This window comes from Colobus angolensis, unplaced genomic scaffold (assembly GCF_000951035.1).
Source record: "Colobus angolensis palliatus isolate OR3802 unplaced genomic scaffold, Cang.pa_1.0 Scaffold447, whole genome shotgun sequence".
In the NCBI taxonomy this organism is placed as follows: domain Eukaryota; kingdom Metazoa; phylum Chordata; class Mammalia; order Primates; family Cercopithecidae; genus Colobus; species Colobus angolensis.
In genome coordinates this window covers 883,651-908,900 of record NW_012117899.1, presented here as the reverse complement: position 1 = coordinate 908,900, position 25,250 = coordinate 883,651, and the positions used below count along the sequence as shown (strand labels likewise).

Here is a 25,250-nt window from a genome sequence, read left to right as displayed (position 1 = left end):
TACAATCCCACCAACAGTGTAAAAGTGTTCCTATTTCTCCACATCCTCTCCAACACCTGTTGTTTCCTGATTTTTTAATGATTGCCATTCTATACACACCCAATTAAAAGCTAATTGAACATTTCTCAGCACACAACTGCATGAAATAATTTTTCTATTTTTTAATTTTTTTATTTTTTGAGATGGAGTCTCGCTCTGTCGCCCAGGCTGGAGTGCAGTGTCATGATCTCGGCTCACTGCAATCTCCGCCTCCTGGGTTCATGCCATTCTCTTGCCTCAGCATCCTAAGTAGCTGGGACTTCAGGCGTCTGCCACCACACCTGGCTAATTATGTTTTTGTATTTTTAGTAGAGGCAGGGTTTCACCACGTTAGCTAGGATGGTCTCAATCTCCTGACCTCGTGATTCACCCTCCTTGGCCCCCCCAAAGTACTGGGACGACAGGCATGAGCCACTTCACCTGGCCGAAATAATCTTTACTTTTTTTTTTTGTTCTGTTTTCTGGTGTATGTATATTTTCTTTTTTTTGTTTTTGTTTTAACTTTATCTGTGGTGGAAAGCTATAATTGCTTTAAAAGTTCATTAAAAATGTTTTTACTTAAGCAATCAAAAAGTAAACTATAAAAGTTGAAGGGTAGCAAAGGGTTACTAAGGAACAATAATATTTCAGTTTAAGTGGTAGCTAGGAATGGAGCTGGCATGGAGAAGGGTAAGGTTTTTTCTTTTACCAGGAATAAGAAAATGACCACATTTGGAGTTAATAAGTTCAGCGCCCTCTCAGCAAATTTGCTGTGGTGGGGTTTGTTTCTTCCACTGTAGCTATGTGAGGAAGGGAATAGAGGAGTCAGAAGGAACTAGTGCAAAACTTTCTAATTAGGGTGGGTCTAGAAAGGCAATAAATTCAGAAGTGTAGACACAAGATATAAGAACCATTATCTTGTGTTTGTGAAGGAACACAACATAAGCAGTAAGAAGCTGTAAAAATGTTTGATTCCAAGCTAGCCAGACATTCTGGTCCTAACAATCTTTTAGAGGGATCTATTCCATATTAGAATTAGTGATGACTTGGAGCAAACCCAAAACAAGTTTGGGGAAAAGACCTGGATTAACTATAATAGTGATTGATATGATATCAATTAGTGGAAAGTGAATCAAATTTTGTGTGTGCATGTGTGTTTCTTTAGAAATTTGATTGACAAAAATGCCTAGGCAGTGCTTGGTATTTACCAATTTTTAGAAAGATTTTTGGGGGTGGGTGTTGAGATAGGGGATAGTGGTGAAGAAGAGGATCCCATCTCACTTTTCTCAGCAGGAACAGTGGTGTTACCTGCACAAAGATGCTGGGAAGAGAAAGTCAGAGTCATGGCTGACAGATATTCATCCTCCCAAGCCAAGAGTGTGGAAGCCACTGGAGACCTGGTTCAGAATCCAGGCTCCACTGCTCTCTAGCTATGGATAATGGAGAATGTATACAGCTTCATGGAACTTCAGCTCCCCTATTTATAAAATGAGAACAAATTTTTTTCCCTAAATAGGATTGTTGTGGGGATTAAATGAGCTTTTGAAGGTAAAGATTATTCTAATTACCTATTTACTTATCTATCATCTATCTGTCTGTCTATGCTGGTATGCACATTAATTATCTATGGAAGACACAGAATAAGCTGGCTACAGCCACTGCCTCTGAGAAGAGAGAGTTATATCTCATTGTATTATCTTTTGCTCTTTTTGTGTATGTTACAGTGCTAGAATATGTATAATGTATATATTTTAAAAATAGATAGTAGAATGCCAAACACATATACGGTGTTCAATAAATGTTAGTTTTCTTCTCTTTATTTTCCCAACTAACTACCTGTAAGGTACAGATTTTATTGTATATACAGTACATCTTTCTCTAAAATATTACTGCACTATGTCCTAACTGTAGGTGGTAGACTTTCTGTAGGTGTAGACTTTCTGAAGATTGGGTAGGCAAAATTAAACATATAAAGGCATTAAAAATAAATATCTTAAAATTGAATGCCATCTTTATTTTCTCAACCAAAATTCTTGAATGAGTTAAATATTTTCTAAAGGGTTGACATTTGGGTGTGGCTTTTTGACTACATTATTCAAGCTTAATTCAGAGCCTTCTTCATCTAGGAAGTCCTTCATAATGAGATTTTTTTAAAAGGGATAAGGATTAAAAAATTAATGATTACTAGTTATTGAGCATTTACTTTAAGGCGTGCACTACACTAGGAGCTCAACTACCATTATCTCATTTAATACAATCAATTACAATCTACATCCTATAAGTGAGGAAACTTTGGGCCAGAGAGGTTAAACAACTTGCCCAAGATCATACAGCTGACAAAGTATGCCTAATCCCAACATTAATGTTCTTTCCACTATGCTGTCCATCTGGATAGAATCTGATTCAATCATCTTACATTAATCAAACATTCACAATTGCTAAGCACTGTGAAACCTAGGAATAATACTATTCATTCATTCTTTTTCAACAAATACTTCTGGAGCAGCCACTATGTATCTGATGATGTAGGTGCTGGGAATACAGTGATAAACAATATACAAAGTCCCTGCCTTTATGGAACTTGCATTTTAGTGGGTGACCTATATACCTGAATTGCATCTGTCACAACATGGATTAGCCACATTTCTGTGTTTTTCTGCAATGAAGCAGATAAACAGAGAAATCTTTGAGAAATGGCCAAGGTGTTCTCTATGCTAGAAACTAGTATTGCCCAAAAGAAATGTTAATGTGAGTCACTTACGTAATTTTAAATTTTCTAATAATCACATTTCAAAAGTGAAAATAAGCATGTAATATTAATTTAAATTATGCATTATATTTAATCCAATATAACAAAAATTTCATTTCCCTATATGAAAATTATTGGGGAGGGTGCGTCTGCCATCTCTGCGGTTCAGTAGCTTCGACCATTCCAGCCTACCAGCTTTGGAGAGTTCAAATGATCCGGAGGAGGTAGGGTCCCCCACAACGGAGCACAGTTGCTTTGCCAGGTCAGACTGCTCCTTTACTCTCACTGGGTGGGACCACCCTGCAGGGGCTTCAGCTACTCTAGCCAGGGTTATACAGATGGAGTTTTGAATTCTCCCTGGGACAGAGCTCCTGTGGGGAGGGGCAGCCACCATCTCTGACATTCAGTCAACTCAGCTGTTCCAGCCTGCTGGCTTTGGAGAGTTCATAGAGTCTGGACAAGGAAGGGACCCTCCAGTGGAGCACACCTGCTCTACCAAAAAGCAGCCAGACTGATTATTTATGTGGGTCCCTGATCCTGTTCCTCCTGACTGATTGAGGCCTCCCAACAGGAGTCCCCCTAGCCGCCTCCTACAGGTGTATTCAGGCTGGCAACAGGTCAGTACACCCCTGGGATGGAGCTTCCAGAAAAAAGAGCAGGCTACCATCTTTGCTATTTTTCAGACTTCACTGGTGATACCTCCAGGTACAGGAAAAACTGAGGCGATTAGGGTCTGGAGTGGACCCTCAGCAAACTGCAACAGCCCCACAGAAGAGTGGCCTGACTGTTGAAAGAAAAACCAGCAAACAGAAAACAACAGCATCAACAAAAAAGACCTCAGCAAAACCCCATTCGAAGGTCAGTGACCTCAAAGATCAAAGGTAGATAAGCCCACAAAGAAAATAAAGAATTAATGCAAAAATGCTGAAAACTCAAAAAGCCAGGATGCCTTTTCTTCTCCAAATGACCACAATACCTCTCCAGCAAAAGCACAGAGCTGGGCTGAGGCTGAGATGGCTGAATTGACAGAAGTAGGTTTCAGAAGGTGGGTAATAACAAACTTTGCTGAGCTAAAGGAGCATGTTCTAACTCAATCCTAAGAAGATAAGAATTATAAGACAATACAGGAGCTGATAGTCAGAATAGCCAGTTTAGAAAGGAACGTAACTGACCTGATGGAGCTGAAAACCACAACACGAAATATTGATTACAAGTATCAATTGCAGAATAGACCAAGTGGAGGAAAGAATCATAGAACTTGAAGACTATCTTTCTGAAATAAGACAGGCAGACAAGAAAAAAGAAAAAAGAATGAAAAGGAAAGAACAAAACCTCCAAGACATACAGAGTTATGTAAAGAGACCAAGCCTATGACCAGTTGGGGCACCTGAAAGAGATAGGGAGGATGGAACCAAGTTGGAAAATATACTCAAGATATCTTCCAGGAGAACTTCCCCAACCTGGCAAGACAAGCCAACGTTCAGATTCAGGAAATGCAGAGAACACAAGTGAGATACTCCATGAGAAAATCAACCCCAGGACACATAATCATCAGATTCTCCAAGGTTGAAATGAAAGAAAAAATGTTAAGGAGAGAGAAAGTCCAGTCACCTACAAAGGGAAGCACATCATACTAAAAGCAGACCTCTCAGTGGAAACTCTACAAGCCAGAAGAGATTGGAGGCCAATAGTCAATATTGTTTAAGAAAAGCATTTCCAACCCAGAATTTCATATCTGGCCAAACTAAGCTTCTTAAGTGAAGAAGAAATAAAATCCCTTTCAGACAAGCAAATGCTGAAGGAATTTGCTACCACCAGGCCTGCCTTGCAAGAGCTCCTGAAGGAGGCACTAAATAAGGAAAGGGAAAATAGGTACCAGCCACTACAAAAACATGGTGAAGTATGCAGACCAGTGACACTATGAAGCAACTATATAAACAAGTCTGCAAAATAACCAGCTAGCATCATGATGACAGGATCAAATTCACACATAACAATACTTAAGTGTAAATGGGCTAAATGCCCCCAGTTAAAAATCACAGAATGGCAAGCTGGTATGCTGAGACCCATTTGTATGCTGTCTTCAAGAGACCCATCTCACATGCAAAGACACACACAGGCTCAAAATAAAGGGATAGGGAAAAATTTACCAGGCAAATGGAAAACAGAAAAAGCAGGGGTTACAATCCTAGTTTCTGACAAAATAGACTTTCAAGCAACAAAGATAAAAAAAGACAAAGAAGGACGTTACATAATGGTAAAGGGTTTAATTAAACAAGAAGAGCTAACTATCCTAAATATATATGCACACAATACAGGAGCACTCAAATCCATAAAGCAAGTTCTTTGAGATCTACAAAAAGACTTGGACTCCCACACAATAATAGTGGGAGAGTTAAACACCCTACTGACCATATTAGACCATTGAGACAGAAAATTGACAAAGATATTCAGAACCTAAACTCAGCTCTGGATCAAGTGGACCTGGAGACCTCTACAGAACTCTCTAGCCAAATTCCATAGAATATATATTTTTCTCACCACCACATGCACTTACTCTAAAATTGATCACATAATAGGAAGTAAAACACTCCTCAGCAAATGCAAAAGACCTGAAATCATTCAGGGAAACAGTCTCTCAGATGATAGCACAATCAAATTAGAGCTCAAAATTAAGAAATTCACTCATAGCCACACAACTACATGGAAATTGAACAATCTGCTCCCGAATGACTCTTGGGTAAACAATGAAATTAAGGCAGAAATCAAGTTCTTTGAAACTAATGAGAACAAAGAGACAGTGTACCAGAATCTCTGCAAGGCAGGCTAAGGAGTGTTAAGAGGGAAACTTACATCTCTAAATGCCCACATCAAAAAGCTAGAAAGATCTCAAGTTAACAACCTAACATCACAACTAAAAGAACTATAGAACCAAGAGCAAACAAACCCCAAAGTTAGCAGATGATGAGAAACATCAAAGATCAGGGCTGAACTGAGGGAGAGAGAGAAACAAAAAACCCTTCAAAAAATCAAAAAATCTGGAAGTTGGCTTTTTGAAAAAATGAAAAATAGACTGCTAGCTAGACTAATAAAGAAGAAAAGAGAGAAGAATCAAATAAATGCATACAAAATGATAAAGGGGTTATCACCACTGACCCCAAAGCAATACAAATAACCATCAGAGAATACTATAAATATCTCTATGCACATAAACTAGAAAATATAGAAGAAATGGATAAATTCCTGGACACATACACCCTCCCAAGACTGAGCCAGGAAGAAGTTGAATTTTTGAGCACATCAATAACAAGTTCTGAAATTGAGGCAGTAATAAATAGCCTACCAAACAAAAACAAAACAAAACAAAACAAAAACCCAGGACCAGACAGACTCATAGCTGAGTTCTACCAGAGGTACAAAGAAGAGCCGGCATCATTTCTACTAAAATTATTCCAAAAAACTGAAAAGGAGGGACTCCTCCCTAACTCATCCTGATACCAAACCTAGTAGAGATAAGACCAAAAAAGGAAACCTCAGGCCAATATCCTTAATGAACACTGATGCAAAAATCCTCAGTAAAATGCTGGCAAACCAAAACCAGCAGCACATCATAAAGCTTATCCACCATGATCAAGTTGACTTCATCTCCAGGATGCAAGGTTAGTTCAACTTACCCAGATCAGTAAGTGTGATTTATCACATAAATAGTACTGAAGACAAAACCCACAGATTATCTCAACAGAGGCAGAAAGAGCCTTCAATAAAATTCAACATCCCATCATGTTAAACACTCTCCATAACTTAGATATTGAAGGAACATACCTCAAAATAATAAGAGCCACGTATGACAAACCCACACCAATATCATACTGAAAGGGCAAAAGCAGGAAGCATTCCCTGTGAAAACCGGCACAAGACAAGAATGCCCTCTTTCATCACTCCTATTCAACATAGTATTGAAAGTTCTGGCAAGAGCAATCAGGCAAGAAAAAGAAATAAAGGATATTCAAATAGGGAGAGAAGAAGTCAAACTGTCTCCTTTTGCAGATGACATGATCCTATATCTAGAAAACCCCATCATCTCAGGCCAATAGCTTCTTAAGCTGATAAACAACTTTAGCAATCCTCAAGGATACAAAAATCAATGGACAAAAATCACTAGCATTCTTATACACCAACAACAGGCAAGCAGAGATCATGAATGAACTCCCATTCACAACTGCTACAAAAAGATTAATATGCCTAGGAATACAGCTAACAAGGAAAGTGAAGGACCTCTTCAATGGGAACTACAAACCACTGTTCAAAGAAATCAGAGAGGACAAAAATAAGTGGAAACACATTTCATGCTCATGGATAGGAAGAATCAATATCGTGAAAATGGCCATACTGCCCAAAGTAATTTATAGATTCAATGCTATTCTCATTAGACTACTATTGACATTCTTCATAGAATTAGAAGAAACTACTTTAAAATTCAAATGAAATGAAAGAAGATCCTGAATAGCCAAGACAGTTCTAAGCAAAAAGAACAAAACTGGAGGCATCACACTACCAAACTTCAAACTATACTACAAGGCCAAGGTAACCAAAACAGCATGGTACTGGTACAAAAACAGACACATAGACCAATGGAACAGAATAAAGAACTCAAAAATGAGACCACACACCTGCAATTATCTGATTTTCAACAAACCTGACAAAAACAATGGGAAAAGGATTCCCTATTTAAAAATGGTGTGGGGATAACTGGCTAGCCACATGCAGAAAATTGAAACTGGACCACTTCCTTGTACCTTAAACAAAAATTAATTCAAGGTGAACTAAAGACTTAAATGTAAAGCCTCAAAGTATAAAAACCCTAGAAGAAAATCTAGGTAATACCATTCAGTACATAGGCATGGGCAAAGATTTCATGATGAAAATGTCAAAAGCAATTGCAACAAAAGCAAAAATTGACAAATGGGTTCTGATTGAACTAAAGAGCTTCTGCCAAGCAAAAGAAACTATCATCAGAGTAACAGACAACCTACAGAATGGGAGAAAATTTTTCTAATCTATCCATCTGACAAAGGTCTAATATCCAGAGCCCACAAGGAACTTAAATGTTTAAGGAAAAAACAAGAAAAAAAAAAAACAAAACGCATGACCCCATTAAAAACTGGGCAAAAACCATGAACAGACACTTCTCAAAAGAAGACATTCATGCAGCCAACAAACATGTGAAAAAAAGCTCAACATCACTGATCATTAGAAAAATGCAAATCAAATCCACAATGAGATACCATCTCCTGCCAGTCAGAATGGCAATTATTAATAAAGTCAAGAAACAACAGAAACTGGCAAGGTTGCAGGGAAAAAGAAATGCTTTTACAGTGTTGGTGGGAGTGTAAATTAGTTCACCCATCGTGGAAGACAGTGTGGCCATTCCTCAGAAACCTAGAGGCAGAAACACCATTTGTTGCAGCAAACCCATTATTGGGTATATACCCCAAAGAATATAAATCATTCTATTATAAAGATACTTGCACACATATGTCCATTGCAGCACTATTCACAATAGCTAAGACATGGAATCAACCCAAATGCCCATCAATGATAGATTGGATAAAGAAAATGTGGTACGTATACACCATGGAATACTATGCAGACATAAAAAGGAACAAGATCTTGTCCTTTTTAGGGACATGGGTGGATTTGGAAGCCATTACCCTTAGCAAACTAATGCAGGAACAGAAAACCAAACACCACATGTTCTCACTTATAAGTGGGAGATGAATGATGAGAACACATGGACACGTGGAAGGAAACATCACACAATGGGGCTTGTTGGAGAGGGGTTGGGGGAGAGAGAGGATCAGGAAGGTTAGCTAATGGATGTTGCTCTTAATACCTAGAGGATGGAATGATCTGTGCAGCAAACCACCATGGCACACATTTGCTTATGTAAAAAACCTTGACATCCTGCACATGTACCCTGAACTTAAAATAAAAATTGAAGAAAAAAAGAAAATTATTGAGATATTTCATATATTTTTTTGGTGCTAAGATTTCAAGATCTGGTAAGAATTTCACACTTACAGCACATCTCAATTTGGACTCGCCACATTTCAGATGCCCAAGAACTGCATGGGTCTAGAGGCTACCATATTGAACGGGACAGCACTAGGTCTGTGCTTACACAAACTTTGGCACAGGTTGGAATAATCCAGAGGTAATATTAGATACAGATTCCTGGACTTCATTCATTCACAAAGGTCAGGGGCAGGGCCTGAACATTTGCATTTCCAAAAAGCTCCCAGTTGATGCTGATACTGCCAGTTTACAGACCACACTTGGGGTAGCTTGCAAACAAAGCACGCACATCTCCCAGAGAATTATGGCAATTATAATGATGATAACAAATAGTTATAATATTTTACCATTCAAAAGCACTTTGCATCAACTACTAGAAATTCAAATTACAACTAAATTGAGTTATCACTGCACACCCATCAGAATGGCCAAAATGAAAAATAATAACACCAAATGCTAGTAAGGATGTAGAGAAACTGGATCATTCATACATTCCTGGTGAGAATGGAAAGTTGAAAATAGTTTGTCAGTTTATTTTAAAGCTGTAAATGGACTTATCATACAATTACATTTTTGAGCATTTATCCCAGATAAATAAAAACTTATTTCATGAAGAAATGTGTACACAGATATTCACAGAAGCTTTATTTGGAATATCCCCAAACTGGAAAGAACTAAAATGTTCCTCAAGAGGTGAATGGTTAAACAACCTAGTGCACCCATACCATGGAATACTATCTGGCAATAAAAAGGTACAAACTGTTAATACACACAAGAGTTTGGATGAATCTCAGTGACATTACTATGTGAAAAATACCCAACCTCAAAAAGATACATCCTTCAGGATTCCATCTACATAACGTGTGTGAAATAACATGGTTGTAGATATGAACAAATTAGTGTTTTTCAGGGATTGGGGAAGAGAAAGGTGGAGGTGTGGTTGTATAGGGAGAGCATGAAGGAATCTTGTGATGGTTAATCTTGATTATGGTAGTGGTTACACAAAACTACCCATGTGATTAAATTGTACTGAGCTACACACATACTCACACATAAATGAATGCATGCATAAGTGGTGAAACCTAAATAAGTTCTATAGATTGTGCTAATGTCAATTTCCTGTTTTTGATATTGTGGTATAGTTATGCAGGGTGTTAACACAGGGTGAAGGGTACACAGAACCTCCCTGTACATTTATTTGTACCTTCTTTGCATCTATCATTAACTCAAAATAAAAAGTTTTTTTTTAAGCACTTCGCATACACTATTTCACTTGATTCTCATGATAACTCTAGGAAGTGAGTAGTATGATCACTGGCATTATATAAAAAAGAAAACCAAGGCCCCGGGACCAACTACAGATGGAAGATTACATAGCTAGAAGCTGGCAAAGCCAGGTCTGAAATAAGACTGCATCCTCTTGTAAGTATTGATGTATTAATATATAAGTATTTATAGATATAAAAAGATTTAGGGGACCCAATTATCAGAAATGTAGATGTGTTTCAGATAGCAAATTTGCAGAGTAAAAATAAAACACAAGCCCTCCGTCTTCCCATGACTTACGATAGACTTGCAGGTTGTAGCGCTTGGTGGTGGTGTAGGGATCAGCCTCTATATTTATGTCTGCTTTGTAGTCTCCTGCGTCTTCCATCCTCAGATCACTAATGACCAGATTGTACTTCGGACCTAAGGCATGTATCCGTTCATAATAATTTCTGTGGGTCACAGTAACTATGGGTGCCATTTCTGAGTCTCCTGGTGTTACATAAGCAACAGATGTTTTAGAAGTCCAAGCAATGATTTTAACTAGCTGTGGTTCTTGGATATTTACAGGGAAAGTGACTGACTCTCCCAGAATCCCATTCACTGTGAAGATTTCTGAGTCTTTTCCAGCTGCTTCCGGCCCTGAGAACATAAAAAGAAAACTGTAGCCATCTGACTGTTGCACCTTTTTCAATTCCTAATCTTTCTGGCCTTGGAGCTCCCTGAGGAGCTGCCACAAATGCAGTTCACCCAGTTTCTTGAGGATGTCTTTTTTTGTGTGTGTGTGCATTCTACTCTAGGTATATTTAATATGTCATGACAATTAAATTTTCTAAAGCATTCTCATTCAAAAGCTAAGTTTCTCATTAGAGATACATTTTGTTAAAAATATTTTCACCTAGACTTACAGACTCTGAAAGCTAGAAGGCATTTGAGAGGTGAAGGCCATAAGCCTCCATGTAGTCTAAGACATTAGGTGCATTTCTTTCCCAAGATCATATTACCAAGCGGTGGAAGAGCTGGAACAAGAACCTGGAATATCTTGGCTGACGGAGTCTTGGGTCATTGCTTTTTATTTTCCTGCGATCTCTGCAAAAAGCAAGTAACCGTTTTGTCTCTCTTCTTGGAAGATACAAGAAGAGAGTGTTTTGGAGTTTCTGGAGAAAATATTCCCCAAGTTGGTGATTTTGAGGGATGTTTTTCTGTTTACTTCCATATTCCTAGTCTCTAGAAGAGTGCCGGACACATAGAAGGGGCTTAATAAATATTTGTGGAATTAATTGATAGAATTTATTCATGTGTTTCCTAGACTCTCTTGGAACAACTTCTGAAGTAAGCAAGTTTTGTTTATTCATTCATACATTTGTGAATGAATGCATGCATTTATTCAGGATCAGTTTTGTTCCAGATACTATGGTGGATATTTATTAATTTAATTCATAATATACGTGTTTTTTGGACATCTACCCTTTTAAACAAGATACAAGGAACTGGGGATACAATGGCGAGAAGAACAGACATAATTCTTGCTCTTTGGGACTTACAGTCAGAGGAAGATACCAATGTTGATCAGATAATCATACAAACAAATGGATAGGCACAAAGTATGTAAGTATTATGGTGATTTGAGAGAGACCAGCACGGGGACTTGATCTGCTCTGGGAATTCAGGGAACATTTCCTAGTGAAAGCTGAAGGATGAATGCTTTTAAAATGTAACATAGGAAGACGAAAAGCTTATTTTCTCCTCCTTTTTCTCTCTTCTATCACTTTTGAAGATAAACTGTTTTTAATATATAGTTTGTAAAATGAGAGACAATGTAATTTTAAGACATCATTTTTCTGCTCTTCCTCCTCCTCTTCTTCATTATTCTGTAATTCTCAATGAGGGCTCTTTAGTGAAAAATACTGTTTGGGGCAAGCATGGATGATATCCAAAGTATTTAATAACCAATATGACATGGACCCTGACCAATCAGAAAGGCTGTTAGCCACAAACAAAACTAGTTGGGCGGTTCTGGTGTATACTGGCTGCATGTAAGTTCTGATGACCACAACATCAGTTTTCCACATAAGTGTGTTCAGGCTGACCCTAAAGTTTATCCAAGGCTTGGTATATGGAAGAATAAGGATCATAAAGTATACACGTCACTTTAAAGTGGTACAAAACAAAGGGATTTCTTAACTTGATGGTGCTGTCTCACTTTGGCTACCCTTGCTCTTCAGCTCAGCAACCACTGAAAGAGTCTTAGGGACAGCTGATGTAAACCTCTTTCCTTTCTGACCAACAGAGATTTTCCTGTAGGAGCAGTATCCAGGACAAGGCCTGAGGATTTAGTTGGGGGGTGGCTAAGTACAGAAGATATAACAGGGTGGGGAGTATGTGGGGTGGAAGTAGGAAGGGGGAAATTGGGAACCCTTATCTGCAAACATTTATTAAGTGCTAATTATGTGTCAGATGCTGTGTTAGGGACATAGGGACAAACAGGACATTGTTGCAGCCCTGAGGAGCTCACAGCCCAGAAAATAAGACAGATATGGACACAAGTGAAAGATAACACAACACGATGAGTGCTAAATGGTAAAAGCAATAGAAATAAGCCATTGGGGTGGCAGGTCAGAAAGAGGCTAATGCTGCCTTTGGCAGTAAGAGTCATAGTTTGCCAAAATTCAAGAACATTAGTTCTCCCCAGATAAACTGTTTTTCTGTACTGACAAGTTCTAGGAGTGAGGTGTTTGGAGTGTCCCAGCCTGAATCCCTGGATGGTCCTGGAATGGGCATGTGATCTATGCAGTTGCACAAAACCCTGAGCTCAAAAGGACCCTGAACTGGATTTAATGCTGCGTTGCCACCTTTAAATTCTACATAATATTTAAATAAGGGGCCCTTCACTTTCATTTTGCACTGGGCCTCGCAAATTATCTAGCCAGTCCTGGTCTCAGATCTCCCATGTCTCAAGTCTTTTTTTGAAGTCAGACCCTAGTGCTTAATTGCCACACCACTCTGTGGATTGAGATTAGGTGTGAGGAAATAGAACAGATTCCACAGACTCGTAATTTTGCTGGGTTCTCTCACCAAACCCCAGGAAGTATGTAGGTAGATTGTTAAGGCTGAGACCTTCTTAATATTAGGGCCATTGAGCAGCCACAGCGGTTGGTGTGTGGTGCAGTTTTAAAAGTATGTCTCATCTCGTGTAGCAAGTCATTCAGGAAGTGATGGTGGGGTATCAAAGAGTAGTCAGGCAGTGGGGGTGGTGGGTAGGCAAAGCTGGGGGAAGCTGTTATTTGTGCTACTGGTGTTGTTGGCATGAATACTTTGCTTGCTGGAAAAGGCAAAGGGGTTGCACATGTTTAAGATGAAGATTCTGCCGCCTTCAAACACTCCAACTGTGCCTTGAGAGAGGCAGCTGCAAAACCATTGCATGCAGTGGAAAGATAGGGAGGCAGAAGGCATAGCTGTAAGTACTTCTACTTATGAGCTGGACAACCTTAACAAGGTCACAAAACCTTTCTTTTTTATTTATTTATTTTTTTTGAGACAAAGTCTTACTCTTTCATTGTCACCCAGGCTGGAGTGTAGTGGAATGATCTTGGCTCACTGCGACCTCCACTTCCTGGGTTCAGGCAGTTCTCCTGCCTCAGCCACCTGAGTAGCTGGGATTACAGGTGCATGCCATCATGGCCAGCTACTTTTTGTAATTTTAGTAAAGACGGGGTTTCACCATGTTGGCCAGGCTTGTCTTGAACTCCTGACCTCAAATGATCTGCCCGCCTCAGCCTCCCAAAATGCTAGGATTACAGGTCACAAAACCTTTCTGAGCCTCCGTTTCTTCATCCATAGAATGAAAATAATAACTATGCTATTTGTCCTATTTGGTGAACAGCAAATGATGTAATACGAGTAGAAATGCTTTGCTGATCATCAAGGCAAAATAAATGTTAGTTATTTCTGGAGTTGATAATGATATCTTAACATTCATCATATGTTCTTTATCATCCCTTTAACAATTGGTACCTGCCCTTTGGGCCTGCCCTAGGCCATCGTTATGATGGTCTTGGTGATGCCAGGGCCATACTGGAGCATATATCAATAGCCATTTTTAAGGGCTAATTCAAGTAAAGCCTGGAGGGACAGTTTTAGGTACCCTGGATAGACTTTATTCTGCTCTTAGAAGACTTTAAGATTTAAAAGAAAGAATGTCCATATCAATCAATCCCGATATTTGTTTTTCTAGGTGCTAAGGGGACTCTAACATTATGTTATCACTGGAAATGACCTTATTAAAATCTAATTTCAGAGATAACTTATGCCACAAAAACATCTTGAGGACTTACCACGAAATGCACTATGCTAGTCTATGGCAAAGACAGATTCTCTGCCTTTTTGGGGGAATTTGATACCTGGTTAAGGAAATAAGATACACACACACACACACACACAAATTCTGCTTTGCAATATGAGATAGTAAATAATAAATTCAAGTGAATGGTAGAAACAGTGATTACGATAGGAATTCTAAGAAGGGAGGGATCACTGAGCTGTAGTGGTTAGAAAAAACATCTCAAAGAAACTAGAATTTGAGGAGGATTTTGAAGGGTGAATAGAATTCTACTTGATGGAAACGGAAAGGAAGAGTGTCTCAAGTCCTTGGATCCTGAATAAAAGTTTAGAAGCAGAAACTGTGATGTTAGTTGGATGAATATAAATTTGCATATCAGAGTGGACAGAGGTACAGCTGGAGATACAAATTAGGTTTAGATTTGAGACAGCCTTCAGTTTGAGGTCTCCACCAGAGGCAGAGGGGAACTATTAAGGTTTTTGAGGGTGAAGATTAAAATAATGTTTTAGTCATTGTAATCTAGTAATGATGTGTGGGGAGGAAAACAGGAAAGAGAGGCTGCATCAGAGAGGCCATTTAGGGAATACTGTAGTCTTCTGGGCATGAACCAGGGGACGATAATGGGAATGGAAAGGAAGGGCTGGATTTGACGATAACACAGAGAAAGGCAAGAAATAAAGAGGCATCTGCTAGAATTCAATTGTTCATCAATATATTTTGAGTTTCTATTTTATGTCATTGAAAAACTCATAAAGATTATGATGGAAATAAGTCAAAGGGGAAAGGAGAAGTTTAATCTTAGAAACATTAAATTTCAGATGACGGTGGACCCTGTAAGTAAGCTGTTGGAAGGATGGAAGATAAGGAGAGAGAATGGACTTGAAGTATTATTTGGGGCACTGTGGCAGAATCTGCTAGCTGTTTTCCAATATATGTTCCCTCCTTCATTCTTAGTAATAGAATCGTTAAATTTTAGCCGGGCATAGAGCCACCCAGAGTAAAGACTATATTTTCTTGCTTTCTTCTAGCTAACATTGGTCATATGATTAAGTTCGGCCCAACAGAATAAAAATGGAAGTGTTGTATATGACTTCTATGTCTTTAAGAAGAGTGGGAAACCTGGTGTGGTGGCTCACATCTGCAATCCCAACACTTTGGGAGGCTGAGGCAGGTGGATCACTTGAGCCCAGGAGTGCAAGACCAGCCTGGGTAACATGGCAAAACCATGTCTCTACAAAAAAGTACAAAAATTACCTGGGCATGATGGTGCACACCTGTAGTCCCAGCTGCCCAGGAGGGTGAGGTGAGAGGATCACCTGAGTCCGAGGGGGTCAAGGTGTCAGTGAGCCAAGACCACACCACTGCATTCCAGCCTGGGTGACAGAGTGGGACCCTGTCTCAGAAAAAAACCACTAAATAAATACATACATGAGGGAAATTTGCTGTTTTCATCTCTTCCTTGCTTTTGCAGGCCAGACGGCCATGACAGCTGGATCTTAGACAAACATTCTGTGTCATGAGGAGGAAGCCAAATTCTGAGGATGGTGGAGCAGGAAGATAGAAGTCAGAACCCCAGTGACCTTGTGAACTATTCTACCGACTGTGAACAGCCAACTCCGGACTTTTTTACATGGGCAAGAAATAAACTTCTTTCTTGTTTAAGGCATTCTTATTTTAGTGTATCTGGTACTTACTGTAACACTGAAATTCAACGGGTTTAGAAATCATCCACAGAAATGGAGTGGGTGAAGGAGAGGAGGGTCATTCAGGAAGAGTAAGCTTGAAGTCCACGACTGAGCCTTGTAAGAGTGCTCACATTTGTAGAAGAGGCACCATCAAAAGAAACACAATAGACCAAGCGGTAAGAGTGCAAGAGAGGCACCAATAATGGACGATATCACAGAGAGGAGAAAGAGTCTCAAGGAGGAGATTGCTACTGATGTCTAATGATTCAGTGTTCAATGGGATAACGACTGAAAATGGCCCTGGGTTTGCCCGTTACGAGGTTATTGATGGCCTTTGAGAATATAGTGCAAGTAAGACAACTCGATGGAAGGCCAGAGTCTAGGGGACTGACAGAGTAGGTGGTAAAGCGTGGAGGAAAAACTTGACAGTGAAAGAAGGGTGATGAGATAGGACAGTAGCTAGAGGGTCAGGTAAAACTAATTTATTTTCGTTTTAAAATAGAAGAGACTAGGGGTTGCGGGGGAGGTGCTAGGGAGGGTGAGCAGAGAGAGATGTCCCCAGTGGGCCTGCTCTAGGTTAGATGCTCCTGCCCCCGGCCTCTCTGCAACTCCAGGTTTCCCTCTCATAGCACTTGCCACATCGTGTGGTGGTCATCAATCTGTGTGTGTTCTGGACACTGTGAATGACTTGAGTCCAGGGGCCTTGCCTTAAACCTCTGGTATACAGTACAGCACAAGATATACAGACCACTAATGCTTGTCATGGAACAAAAGATGCAAAGGAAAGGGCAGGCAGTGGAAGTTATAGGTTTAAGGAGGGTCACACCCTCACCTGAAGTGGAAAGGGGAGAGGAAAGGATGAGTGAAAGAGCAAAGGTATTTTGAGATGTTATTAAAGACGGTGATAGGAAGAGGCTGCTTGGTGATGTACAGTGAGCACAGATTTGAGCCACATGGGTTTGTTTTCAGGTTCAATCCCTGGCATTTGCTGAGGCCCTCATCTTACTTGACTACAAGATGGGCTATAATAATGCCTGCCTTATAGAATTGTTTTGAGGACACATAGAAGGTGCTTAATGCAGAGTGGATATTTTGGAATAGATAGGATAAAACGGAAGGCAATCATTACTGGTGGCCTTCATCTCTTCAGTAATGTAGGAGGGGAGACTATCTGCTGACAGTGAGGAGGCAAGAGTGGGACCAGCTAGGAGGTATACAGACTAAAGGTGCAGATTTTGAATCTAGGAATATTTGAACCTAGCTGTGTTATCTTGAGAAAATTATTGAAATTCACTCTTCCTCAGGTGCCTCATCTGTAAAGCGTGGATAATTATTAAATGCAATTGCGAATGCCTGGCACATATAAATGGTAGTTGCTATTATTCTGGTGAATGTAAAAATTGGGAGGAAATGTTACTATAAGGAACACCACAGGGAGTCAACAAGAGATTGATGAAGGGGATCAAGTGTTTACTAAGTACCCTTGGGAGCCCAGCGAAGAAGCAGTAACCCACATTTACAACCTTTTCCAGTGTAATTTTGTGACCTTCCTATGCCAGAACACAAATCGGAAAGGTAGGAGAAAGGCCATACCTCCAGAGGAGAAACAAAAGCAAGAAAAGGCTGAAACCCTGGGGTGGAGGCTTAGATGGAGAAACCTGTTCACTGTGACTCTTAGGTAGCTATGGCAGAGAGGAAGCCCAGGACCCAGAGGACAGGATGACCAGTGTTGAAAGAGAGCACTGAGGACTGGTTGCTCACTGGAAGTTGACTTCCCCTCCTGGATTGGGCTGGGGCACCCTTCCCAGTGCAATACACCTTTCTGTGTCTAAGATGATAACCCTGTTTCCCTGGATGATCCTAGGTATATAGATGGATTTTACAAATGTACATTTCATGGTTAGGTAGCTCAAAGCCACTGACTAGAAGAAGACAACAGGGATCATGAGAAAAAGAAGAATATTTGAAAAAACAACAACAAAAAAAAAAAAAAAGGAAAGAATCAGAAACCCATATGAAGTATAAAGATTGATGGGGTATGAGGCTTTTAACTGGTGAGAGGAAAATTCTTCAAGGCTGGGCAAGCAAAACCTACGGAAGTGTTGGATGGAATCCAAAGTCAAATACAGATGACAATGGAGAGGTCATTTAGACCTGAAACCCCATAGTTCTCCTTAGATTCTATTAAAAATGAACACAGTGTACCCTTGGAGTTTGGGGAGCTCTCTATTCTCCTTTCATAACCTTTATCATCACTACTAGGCTCTGCCTGATCTGCCCCTACTTCTCTCCTACTCCAACCACATCAGCTCCCTCTGTTCTGTAAATAGGCCAAGGGCACTTTGCCTTAGAGCTTTTGCACCGTTGTTCTCCTCTTTTCCTACCACACTCTTTTCAGCAGCTCCTTACTTTGTTCAGGTTTTTGTCCCAACATCACCTCATTAGAAAGAGCTTTCCTGGTCACTGTGCCTAAAATAGCAATCCCCACCCCATCATTTTCTCTTGCCTTGCCTTGCTATCCTCTTCATTGTAGTTATCACCACTAAAGCATTGCCTGTGCATATTTATTGTCTCCCAACCTATCCCCTCAATACACTGCTACTATAATGCAATTATCAAGAATGCAAGTCTTTGTTTCAATCACTACTGTTCCTCCAATAACTAGTGGATGATTATTAAATATTTGTTGAAAAAATGAACACCAGCCTGGGTAACACAATGAGATCCCGTCTCTATGAAAAAGAAAATAAAAAAAAATTAGTCAGGTGTGGTAATGCATGCCTGTAGTCTCAGCTACTTGGGAGGCTGAGACAGGAGGATCACTTGAGTCTAGGAAGTCAAGGCTGCCGTGAACCGTGATTGTGCTACTGCCCTCCAGCCTGGGTGACAGGGCAAGACTCTGTCTTTAAAAAAAAATTTTTTTTTTTTGCAACTGACTCAATTATCCTTTTCCAACAATAGAAAAACAGGGCAGAAAATCTCAGCAAGAGAAAGAGTGAGGGCAAGAGAGGACTCTTTACTGATCTCTGGGTCTTGATGTGAAAGGTCAAGTTTTTTTTTTTTTTTTTTTTTTTTGAGACGGAGTCTCGCTCTGTGTCCCGGGCTGGAGTGCAGTGGCCGGATCTCAGCTCACTGCAAGCTCCGCCTCCCGGGTTCACGCCATTCTCCCACCTCAGCCTCCCAGTAGCTGGGACTACAGGCGCCCGCCACCTCGCCATGCTAGTTTTTTTTTTTTTGTATTTTTTTAGTAGAGACGGGGTTTCACCATGTTAGCCAGGATGGTCTCGATCTCCTGACCTCATGATCTGCCCGCCTCGGCCTCCCAAAGTGCTGGGATTACAGGCTTGAGCCACCGCGCCTGGCCGAAAGGTCAAGTATTTAAACTGATTATTAACAAGAAGCAGATGGCTAACTGCAACTTCTTTCTATATTCTATATTGTTTGTGAAGAAAATTTTTTAGATCCACAGAATGGGGACCCACAGCATAGTTAGTAAAATTGTCCTGAACCAGGGATTAGGAAACACATTTGAGTCAAGGGTCTGTTGTTGACTAGCTAGCTAAATGACCATGAATGTCACTTACTTGCTAAGTCTGAGGGTTCTAGTTAGTAAAAGAAATAAAACAGAGCTGTCCTGCCACTTTGAGGAATTATGAGGATTAAATGACATGAGAGTGCTCTCAAGTGTGTGTACTAATGGAGAAGAGTCTAGTGGTTCCAAGGGGAGCCTTGCCTTGTGGAGTCACCTGTGTGGCACAATGAGTTAGTCACTGAGACCTAGGCTGCCTGGGCTAGAATCCTGGCTCTGTCAGGGACTGTCCATGAACCCTAGGGAAAGTCAGTAACCTCTCTGTGCCTCAGTTTCCCTAATTTTAAAATGAAGGTAATATTAGCACATTAGTGAAGGTAATAGTAGCACAATATTTGACCTCATAAAAATATTATGAGGGTTAAATGAGTTGATATTTGTAGACCTCTTAGAAGAGTGCCTGGCGTATGCTTAGCACTACAGGTGTTTGCTATGTAAAACAAATAAACATCTTCAAAGAGACTAAAATAACACCTTAGACAGCTATGAAGGGAAAAATTAGAGTTAGAGTATTGGGGAGATGTTAAAGTCAGCAAGTAGCTATTAATAAGAGTGGAAATGGGGAAGACTGTACTGTTGCTTAACAGACACTTCCACCCCCTTACTTTCTTAGGATCCTCCAGATAAACATTTCTTGTCCTTTTTTTTTTGTGGCACTAGCTAAACTTCCCCTCTCTTCTCTACCCACTGCTTCCTAGAGTCAAAAAGTGGGGGTGGAACATCGCTGAGTATTGTAGGTCTGGGTGAGTGACCAGAGGTAGCTTTAGCATGTGGTACCCAGAAGACAATCCATTATAACTGTTCACATTGAGTGAAGGGACATAGAGGGAAAGAGGAAGCACAGGGCTGGGCAGCCAGAAATTTTGTGTCATTCTCCAAAGCAACGGAAAGTCCTTGATCATGAGGTTTTAAGAAAAAGGAACCTACTACCCCCATGCAATAGTACGTTGTTTTCCCCTGGGAGTTTTACTTTATATCACCTTTATTGGGATTTAGGTTTACTTGAATTGGTTCCTTCAAAACACACACACACACACATACACAGACATGCACACACAGACACACACACACACAGACACACACACACACACACACACACACACACACACAATCTCAAAACAGACATGAGATCACGGCCCATCCACTGTTTTAACATTGCTGCCCTCTATTAGTGGGTACTTGAACATTGAGTATAACAAAGGAAACATGAGTACTTAGTCAGTTTCACCTATATCAGCCCCCAACTGATTGCTCATACCTCCTTCCAAGTTTCACATAGATGAGCCCAGTGATTTCCAAACTTACTGGTCCATCCCTCTCCTAAGGTCCAAGACAAGAAAGGTTTGATTTAGGAATACTTCAGTAGCCTGAATGGCTTGGCACTGACCATCGGGCTCCTGTTGTGAAGGTGCTCTGGCTGCCTTGTTGGACTCCATATTGATCTCCAGGACTGCTTCAGCAGTTGGAGCTGACAAGGTAGGCCTCCACTACCTTCCACTGAAGGCCTGAGTTATTACGGGGGGAACAGCTTCCCACCCTGTGTTTGGAAGCTGGGTATTTGATAACCAGTCTTACCCATATATAATATATTTCCATTTCTATAACTGGATTTCTGCTTTTGAGCCTTTTCTGAATATCTATGTAGTTGTCTGCTTACATCTCATTCTAATACAGAGGCCTTGCCCTTTTCTTGAAGATCCCATGACGCAAGGACTTCAGATCAGTGGCAGGTTGTTTTGTCAGCATACTTCCACAGATATGCTTCCTGCCTTTGAGACCCAGGATGATGGTTGGGGTGCAGTTACCCACAGTGGGTCCACTCATTTCTTGGAATTTTAAGTCTCAACTGCTGAAATGCCCATGACCATGTTCAACATCCAACAGGAAATCAACATCATGTTGATATTGGACTTTCATTTGTTTAAAGAAACTAATTCAAATCGCATTTGAATAATATTAAAGTGAATGGTATTTGAAACATGTCTGGAGATGGTTATTTGCTTGGGTATTCTGCCTCACTGCCCTGTCTAAACTTCTGTTATTGGCAAGGACCTGCCAGCAGCTCCTTCCTCCTCTGTGGGTGAGTTAAGAGAAAGGCACAGCTTCTATCCAAATAATCCTGTCTTGACAGAACTAAATAAATCATCACTCTTTACTGCCATATTCCCAAACATTAATAGTGGGGAGAGTAATTTACTCCACTTCAGCATCAAAGTGGGTGGAGGCAGCATGACTCAGAGGTTAAGTCTAATGACTCTGAAGTTTAAATTCTATTTCTTTCACTCTTTGGTTAAATGACCTTTGACTCTCTGTGTATCAATGCTTTCATCTGTATATGCACACATAAACAGTACCTATCTCATAGTGTGTTTAAGGATTAAACAAAATAATAACTGTAGACTACTTAGAGTAATGCCAAATATGCAGTGATTGCTCCATAAATGGTTATTTATTACTATTACTGATGGGAGACAAAACAGGGAGTTGAAGAAATAGAAATAGGAATGGGGCAGAGAAAAGGAAGACTTAAGAGTGTGAGACAGAATATATAGAGGGGATGGGCAAGGATTAAAACTGGTGGACTCCTCTATCTCCTACCCCTAGAGTGGGAGTGTCTCCTAGGGTATGTGGAGAGACAGAGTCATGGTGTTTCCAAAGTCATGATCAGAAAGTTGACATCAGAGCATAAGACTGTGAATTTTGACTCAGAGAAAACTTTTCCAACATAGAACAGTCATAAGTTTGCACACTCAGACTTTCCTTATGTTGGTAATTTCTGAGGGGAAATGGGGGTTTCTCCCTGCATTTCTCCACTGCTTCTCAGCCTCTTCAACTCTCTGAATTCCAGGGAAATGCATAAAGTGTAGACTCCTAAGCCCAATACTAAATGTAAGGGACTACCTCTACCAGGAACAGCAGCAGGAGGAATTCAGGGTATATTTTTATGCTCAGAAATGTTTGCAGAATAATCCTTAAGAGGCAAACAGATAATTCAGTAAAGGTAGACAGTACGTAAAAAGTACTCCTGGATTTACTTTTATAAAACAAGCTCCCATTCCCCTTTCATGGATCCTTAATGAAATGAGTATCTCACTCCTAGTTTCCTTTTCCAGAACCCTGATAAACCAACACCTAAGCTCAAACTCCCACCACCTTTTCTCCTGTTTATGGTCCTTGGACAATTCCCTGGCAGAGGAGTCCTGCCCAGGATCTCTGTGTGGTAAAGCCATGGCTCTTCCTAATAATGCATGAAAAGCGAGTGTGGAAAACAGCAGCATTAGCTAATATCTGTTAAGCATTTAATATATTTAGGTACTATGCCAAGTGTTATAGTGCATTATCATCATTTTGATTCTCAAAACAATTCTACTGTATTAATACCCTCCCCATCTTGAAGCTGAAACAAGAGTCAGAGGAGGAATATACTTCCTCTAGGTCACAAAACTCATAAGCAATTCACTACTAGCTGCTTTGACAACTTTATTTCAGTTTCGGTAGATGAAAGAAGTGTATCCTAGAGCTACCTTTTATTTTAGCAGGTGTTAAGCTTTTGAAGAGCATCAAGAATTTGAAAGCAATGAGTGAAGAGGTCAGGTGGAGCAGAAAGAAGATCCAATGGGATTGGGATTAACCTTGGGATTAGAAAAACCAATGTATATTTCCAGCTCTACCAATTTAGGTAGTGAAATTTCAGGTGAATTTTTTAACCCCTAAATCTTAGTTTATTATCTTTCTTGCATAATGAGATTAATAACATCTATCTTTCCCATCTCAATGGTTTTCATATGGATAACATAAAAATGTAGGCATAAACATCATAGAATGTTTTGCAAATTAAGTGGTATCAAATGCTACCTTGTCTAATCTCTCTCTGGAAGATTAAGGACATCCCTAGTACCAACTTTTCCTCATCTACTTGCATTTTCTGTCTGTCATTCTAGAGCGACCAGCAGAGGCTCCAAAAATTTGGTCTGACTAGTGGTTACAATCTCCATGAAGTTCAAATTAAAGGAGCCATAGCTTGAAATGGCCAAGGGAACCAGAGAGATCACGGTGCATTGATTTTACCTTTTTCAGAAAATCCTAATGTACTAGGTTCCCAGGGTTCTAACTCACGCCAGAATTTTGCTAGTGTATTTTCAGGACTGGCAAGAGATACTAGAAGTAAGATTTAGAAGTTCCAAACATAGTAAATTTCTGTTAGAGCAGTTGTTTATATTTAATGAGATAATATGTACAATGACACAGCACTCCCAGAACTGTGTAGTTATAATTTCCTTTGTACCAATAGCAATCAATCTTCATGTTGTTCTTTTAGTTTACTGTTATGCCATAAATGAGAAAAATAAGGTTTTAAATTCAAGTTCTCCAATTCTTTTTTGAGACTATTTGTAAAAAATGGGATAATAATCTCTTCCTCCTTTATTTTAGACTTTCTTGAGGATAAAAGCAGAGTAATAGCTCTAACTGTGCTTTGAAAATAAAGGGAGTTTATAGAGATGAGGCTCAACAATTATAATGAGTCATCCATCACTCTAACCTGATAGAACAATCAACTATAATTAGGAAAGACATTTTCTCCCTCAAACACCATCACAGTTGAATGCCAAGAAGAGACTGCTTGTAAGTCATTCGAGCTTTTAGATGATCTTTCTTTTGCCAGGCTTTGTGGGTGGGTTTACCAAGTGCTGATTCCTCTGAGAAGGTTTTGCCTCAGACCTTTGGAAACTGAGATCTCCAAAACTAGATAAAACTCAGAAAGCTGAAAAACACTTAGGTTTGAATTTTAAGTCTCTCCCCAGCCAGTTGCATCCTGTTGAGTATAGTAGATACTGAGACCCAGAGTGTTCTGTTAAACACAGATCAAAAAGACAGTTCAATATCTTCCTTAAGGGTAATTTTTGAAACTTTATGGAAAACCAGGAGCAGATCAGCAAGGGTCAGAACTCACAGGTTTGCAGGCAAAGGAGCAAGATCCATAGGTGGTGCTGAGCCATCTCTCTCAGGGTCTAACCTTCTGCGGAAAAGCACGGCACTGTTCTAGCAGAGTCAGTTTCACTTGAGTTTTCTTCCTCCTTTTTATAACCACGTTTAAGAAAGGAAGTGCAAGTTAACTGATTTAGTTAACATTGGTCTTTGTATTACTGTGCTAGTTTTTTCCAATTTAAAGTGCCTAGCATTAATTATTTATTCAACAAATATTTATTGTGTGCCTACTATGTACCAGGCACTCTTCTGGGTGTTGGCAATATACAGAGCAACAAAGCAATCGATCACCCTCCTTTCATGGAGTTTATGCTCTTTTTTTGGAGTAATCAACAACTAAACAAGCAATTCCAACATAATGTAATAAGTGTTGCAACAGGAAAAATACAGGGAACTATGAGAGGAATAGGGGCATCTAACTCAGGCTAAGAAAAGTTGGAGTAGGCTTCCTGAAGAAACTGACAACCAACCTGAGACAGGCTCGAAGAATGAATTACTATTATTAGGCGAATGGTGGTGGGGGATATGGAAGAGGAAAAATGT

General features: G+C 39.9%; 1 protein-coding gene across 5 annotated transcripts in view; it reads right to left on the bottom strand.

The window, feature by feature from the left end:
• CD84 (CD84 molecule) overlaps window positions 1-24,797 on the bottom strand; it is a 43,326-nt gene extending 18,529 nt beyond the window's left edge. For 4 of the 5 annotated variants that reach the window (XM_011957629.1, XM_011957630.1, XM_011957631.1 and 1 more), the window contains exons 1-2: window positions 24,673-24,797; window positions 10,409-10,750 (exon numbers count right to left, since the gene is read on the bottom strand). In XM_011957629.1, coding sequence (XP_011813019.1) covers window positions 10,409-10,750; window positions 24,673-24,718 — 388 coding nt within the window. In that variant the 5' untranslated portion in view covers window positions 24,719-24,797. The remainder of the gene's footprint in view (window positions 1-10,408; window positions 10,751-24,672) is intronic. The other variant, XM_011957633.1, reaches the window with a different exon arrangement.
• Window positions 24,798-25,250: the final 453 nt, after the last annotated feature.